The sequence below is a fragment of the Gorilla gorilla genome, chromosome 9, assembly GCF_029281585.2.
Source record: "Gorilla gorilla gorilla isolate KB3781 chromosome 9, NHGRI_mGorGor1-v2.1_pri, whole genome shotgun sequence".
Taxonomy (NCBI): Eukaryota; Metazoa; Chordata; class Mammalia; order Primates; family Hominidae; genus Gorilla; species Gorilla gorilla.
In genome coordinates, this window is record NC_073233.2 from 112,927,091 (window position 1) to 112,932,478 (window position 5,388).

The following is a 5,388-nucleotide window of genomic DNA, read 5'->3' on the forward strand; positions in this document are numbered from 1 at the left end:
AAAATAAATGAATGTAACAATTCTATTATAAGTAATATTTTAAATGTACATAATGTTATAAAATCCTGTCAGTGTGAAGTCTGGGAAACAATATCATTTTAAATGACAGAGTAGGTACTATAAAAATCTCTGACATAGAAGGCAGAAAATTCTGTGCTTGGGTTTTGGCCATCCCATTTCCAAGCCTTAGAAGTTCACAGACCCTTTCAGTTTATCCAACTCTTCTTAGTTGTATTTTTGGACTATCAGCACATTTTGTGTAATACAACTTAGAGCACTAATCAACTATTACATGTTATTTTATTTTTTCTTTGTCTAAAAGCCTCTTTCTTTCTGCCCGGCTTATCAGTGTGGACTTTGGCATCTAACAGCCCTAGGGTCAACTTCTATTTATGAGCTGTAGATCTTAACCAAGTTATTTAACATCTCCCATCCTCCGTGTTCCCATGTATAGGAGGGGCCTCATTATCATTCTTACCTTCTAAGATGCAATGCCTGGTGTAGAGAGCATGCCACTATACCTCTCATTTATAGTAGTCATAAGCTATAGCCCAGAAGCAAGGTAATGTTAAAATGCACTTTTTGGTAAAGTGCTTCTAAATTATTCATATGCTTCATTTCACTATGTTAAATAAACATTAATTTCATTTTATGAATAGGAACAACAGGTAAAAAACTGACTCCAATTCTTGGTAAACACAAGTTGGAGAATTGGGTGAGAAGCGAGAGTCCACTTCAATACTTGCTCAATGTGATGTGCTTTTTTCCAACTGGGCACTACACTGGAAAATCTGGGTTATACAAGCAGACAAAATGGCTTGTTTGTGTCAGTGGGAAATAAATTCTAAGAGACAGACTGGGTGAAGACTATGATAATTTATGAGTTCCAGTTTGCAACTCTTTACCTAAACCTGGGATTCTAGGATATAGAGATCCTTTGTGCAAGGGGAGCAGAAGTATGATCCTCCAGAACCGCTCAATAAAATTGGTTCTAAGAAAAAGCCACTGCATTTCAAAACTGCCTGAAGTATATCTTTCACTCCACTTTATTATTGTATTCTGAACATGGCACCTCTGCGACTTTTGTTTCCATATCCTTTGAGCGTCTTCTAGAAAGCAAAGCTGGATTCTGCCTTCTGGGCTTGAGGATGTGGGCATAGCTGGGTTGTCCTGCACTGCCTGAAGAGCTGCAAGAGACAAGGAATATCATGAACAGTGGTATCCCTCTTTGTTCTTATAGCCTCACCTATGGAGGAAGCTACAAAAGAGGAAATACATTCCTAGAGGACAATCCTAATCTAGTCATTAACATAGTTGAGTGCGTTTGCTGCTAATGGAGCACATTTCAAGCCAGAGATTTCTAGGTATGCATTACAGGGAGGATCTACTTTCATATTTGAGCATAAGTATTTCTACAAGCATCTTAGATAAAAACAGAGAGGAAGCTTTTCAAGGCCATGCATGATAAAACACTCAGGAAACAGTCAATGAGTGATATAAAATAGTTAAAATATGATTTGTTTTCAAAGGATTCAAACCCTAGGATAAAATTTAATGGGACCAGGTCTTAATTAACACTAATTAATTTTTAAAATATGTGTTTATCCTTTTATTTATTTACCTAATAGACATGGTAGTAAACACTGGGAATATTTTTTTAATGATCCCTTTTCCTGTCCTTCAGCATCTCCTCTTACAATGTACACATATGGGAGGACAAGAATATTGAATACATAAACTAGAATAAATATAAAATAGAATGATGAATGCTAAAATCATGGTGTGCTCTAGATGGATTCATAGCACTAAACATTGCTTTCACAAACATATGAGGAAATGTTCTCACAGAGTTTATGTGACAAAATCTTTGAGGCTTTTATTTCATCACAAGATCAACACAATCTGACAATGTGATGCACTTGTTAAAGAAATTAATGTGATGTTTGTTTCAAGATAGAACTGAGTTTTCTAGATATCCAGAGGATCTTTTAGAAACTATTAAGGCAAAATAATAATATTTAATTTTGCAGACAAATTTGAAAAACTGCTATACAATAAGATAAACAAAGGCAGCATGAAGTGTGTTGACATGGAGAAGAACTAATTAGAATGATTACATTGGAGAAAACTATAGAATAATAATTTAGTAGAAGAAATGTTTGGTTTCTTTGTAAGGATTTGTGAAAGCAATAGAAAAAAACTAAAGAAAAGCATTTGAGTTATTTTTGAGAATACAGTATTTGGTTATATAGTGAGTATCCCATGCTGTGAAACATTTAAGAAAACATTCATAAGGTAATCATCCTTAATAAATTCAGTAGAGTAATATCTGAACTTGATAAAAACATGCATTTCTAGCCTCTAAATTGCTTTCAAATATAAGTTTCTTTTATTTTAAGGGGGGCACTTAAGGAATAAGAGTTCTTTAATAAAATAATAGAAGTAAGAATGAAGAGACATTTCCAAATTTGAGAGAAGAATGCATAAAACTTGGCCATGGCTTGAATATTGGAGGTGCACGAGAGGAAGGGGGCCAAGATGAGTTTCAAGTTCCTGGATTGAACAACTGGTGATGGTGGCATCAAAAACCAAGTTACACAAAACTGGAAGAGAAGCAGGGTGGGGAAGAATGGCATGTTCAGCTCTGAAATTGTTTAGATAAAGGTGTCTCTGGAAGATGTGAGGGAATATTTCAGTAGTCTTAAATGATGAAGTTTGGTACTTATTTGGGTAATCAGAATTTGAGATACAAATTCAGATTTTGTTAGTATAAATAAGAGTAGTAAAGCTTTGGGAACAGTTTCTGCAAAAACAGAATAGATTAAAAAAAGAAAATTATATGATCAGTCTATGGGAATTCTCCATAGCCCCTTCAAGCAGAGCTCATTCCACTAAATTAATGTTAAGGAAGATGGGGTTCGAAGAATGCTCTTCATTGAAAAACAACATTACCTGGGAAGGAAGAAAATAGTAATTGGGAGTCTTGTGTACTAAGCTAATTTCCAGGTATCGGACCTATAAAAAGATGAAGAACATTGAAATAGCCACTTATCATCTCTGGAAAACTTTACAGCAATGCATAAGCCACTCCTCACTGCAAATTCCTCCCACAACCCTCACTAAATGACAATAAATAATGTTCAAGTGCACCAAAACTCCCATCCTCACCATGTTGTAGGTTCAAGGAATTATAAGAATGGGCAAGCTCATTTCCTGAGCACTGTATCAGGCCCTAGGAGGGCTGCAGATGGTGGAAGTCCAGGCCTCCCAGTATGATCTGCAGCTTGGCAACAGACAAGTGGATCTTACTCAAAAGAAAATGCATGGGGGCAACGGGAGGAAAGAGCCCTGTTGAAATCTTTACTTTTCTGTAATCATTGAATGTATTTCCTGAATGTATCATCATCACTTAAATATACTTTATTCTTCTCAGAGGGCAAAAGTTTGAAAAGAATTTATAAAAAGTGTTTGAATACAGACCCTAAAGCTCATGTCAAACAACTACATAAGTGCTTAGGGACACCCTGGACACAAAATAATAAATCAATCAATAAATATTGTGCCTTGCCAGGAACACTGGAACATATTGTATGAAGCTTTTTAGATGGTTCTCATGACCTTAAGGAAATTAGCTACCATGTACTCAGAACAGAAAATGAGCTTTAATCAGAAGAGGGCCACTGAGGATGAAGGAACACAAAAAAGAGTCAAGGGACATGCAATAGGGCCCCTGCTACAGAAATATGTCCCAAAGGCAAAGATAAGAAGATATTCTGCAAATTAACATGACTAGTAAAGAAATCAAATGTTAGGCATGAAGACAGGCCCTAGGTGAACTTGAGTGTGAGTCACTGACCCTTACCTGCTGAGAGTCCCAGCGTCTGGGCCAGGTAACTGTCTTCTTCACAAATGTCTGTGATGCAAATTTGGCATGCCTGTGCCCCTTTCGGAATAACGGAGTCAATCAAAGCTCGGGTCTTATCCATAACTGTAGCATTTTCACGTTTTACTTTCTCCATCTCTTCCTGGTTCAGCACCCTTGTTTGTAATAATTCATCCAGTAAGCCATTTATTGTACCTTCACCCATGGAATGGATAAACAGCTTTCTCTTCTCCTTCAGGACCTTGTCTGTTTGGAGCACAAGGATTTCTCACATCATGAAAACAGCCTCATATTCCTCTCACGTCATCAACAGAAACTAACCTCATTTAGATTTCATCAGTGAAATGTCCCCCTCCTCACAGTTGGGTAATCCCTCTTCTTACTGTATCGCTGTCCTACTTGTTTCCCTCAATAGTCTCCATACATGTGCATGGAGTGGCCTGAAGACTGAGTTTACCATTTCCACATCAGTCCCTGGAAAGCAGAGATCATCCTCTTATGTCCCATGTTTATTTAACTCTGAATAATAAAGTAATGAAGCAGAAATAGCCCATTTCATTTAGGAACCACTGCTGCTAGTACTCCTCCTGTGCCAATTCTGTACCCTCTGTCAGACTTACGACACGTAAGTAAGGGTTTAATTAAGATTGCAAAATGACAGCAGGCTACCCCTAAAGTCTCAGTTCCTTTCTGGGCTTTCCTTTTCTTTCTAAAGGCTGCAAAAATCTTCTAGTTCCTTCTCTCCTCCACTCCTCCTTCTCCCTCACTTCTGCTCACCTAAACTTCCACAGATACTAATTATGGCTTCCAGAAGAGCCAGCCCTTTCCACAACTCTTTCTTCCCAGGGACCTGTCCTTGGAACAGTAAAAGACTCACCGGCCATGGCTTTTCTCTCCTACCCTTGTGTGGGCTGAAACTGAAAGTATGCTTCGCCTTCCTTTTTGGCAGGGCGTGTACACATATTGGGAAACACCCACTACACATGCATATGCATATCTTTATTTTTCTTCCCAGAGAAAGAATCAGAACTGTAGCCTGCATCAGAGAGTGTATCCAAGGGAATTCTTTTTTCTCCAGCCCTTGGATAGATCAGGGTAGGAGGGGAATCGGGCTTAGAGAATAAGACAGGATTGAGAAAGTATGTGTACAGTTAAATTCACACTGTGAAGAGTTTCCCATTCATTCGAAAACTTGACCGAAAAAATTAACACAACCTTTGGAGAATGTGAACCACTGTTCCCTTGACCCCACCTCACAGCTTTGGGGAAAGTTTGTGGGAAATATATGTCCCTGTGAAGCAATTTTGCTTTAAGAGATGTAAACATTTTTCACCAATATTAAAGCTTTTCTTATTTAATGTTCTTCCTTTCCTGATGGCTTTTTTGTTTTGTTTTGTTTTCTGATACATGATGTCACTCTGTTGCCCAGGTTGGAGTGCAGTGGCATGACCACGGCTCACTGCAGCCTCCACTTCCCTAGGCTGAGATGATTCTCCCACTTCAGT

The 5,388-nt window shown here is 37.9% G+C and overlaps 1 protein-coding gene across 2 annotated transcripts; it reads right to left on the reverse strand.

The window, feature by feature from the left end:
• Nucleotides 1-861: 861 nt before the first annotated feature.
• CARD16 (caspase recruitment domain family member 16) lies at nucleotides 862-4,827 on the reverse strand. 2 transcript variants are annotated; one of them, XM_004052051.4, is made up of 4 exons: nucleotides 4,761-4,827; nucleotides 3,863-4,129; nucleotides 2,953-3,015; nucleotides 1,031-1,187 (listed from the first exon to the last, which is right to left on the reverse strand). In XM_004052051.4, the coding sequence occupies exons 1-3, from the start codon at nucleotides 4,765-4,767 to the stop codon at nucleotides 2,996-2,998; spliced, it is 294 nt and encodes a 97-aa protein (XP_004052099.2). In that variant the 5' UTR covers nucleotides 4,768-4,827; the 3' UTR covers nucleotides 1,031-1,187; nucleotides 2,953-2,995. The 2 variants fall into 2 exon arrangements, with proteins under 2 accessions (XP_004052100.2, XP_004052099.2); XM_004052052.5 differs by lacking the exon at nucleotides 2,953-3,015 and having other exon boundaries at nucleotides 862-1,187.
• Nucleotides 4,828-5,388: the final 561 nt, after the last annotated feature.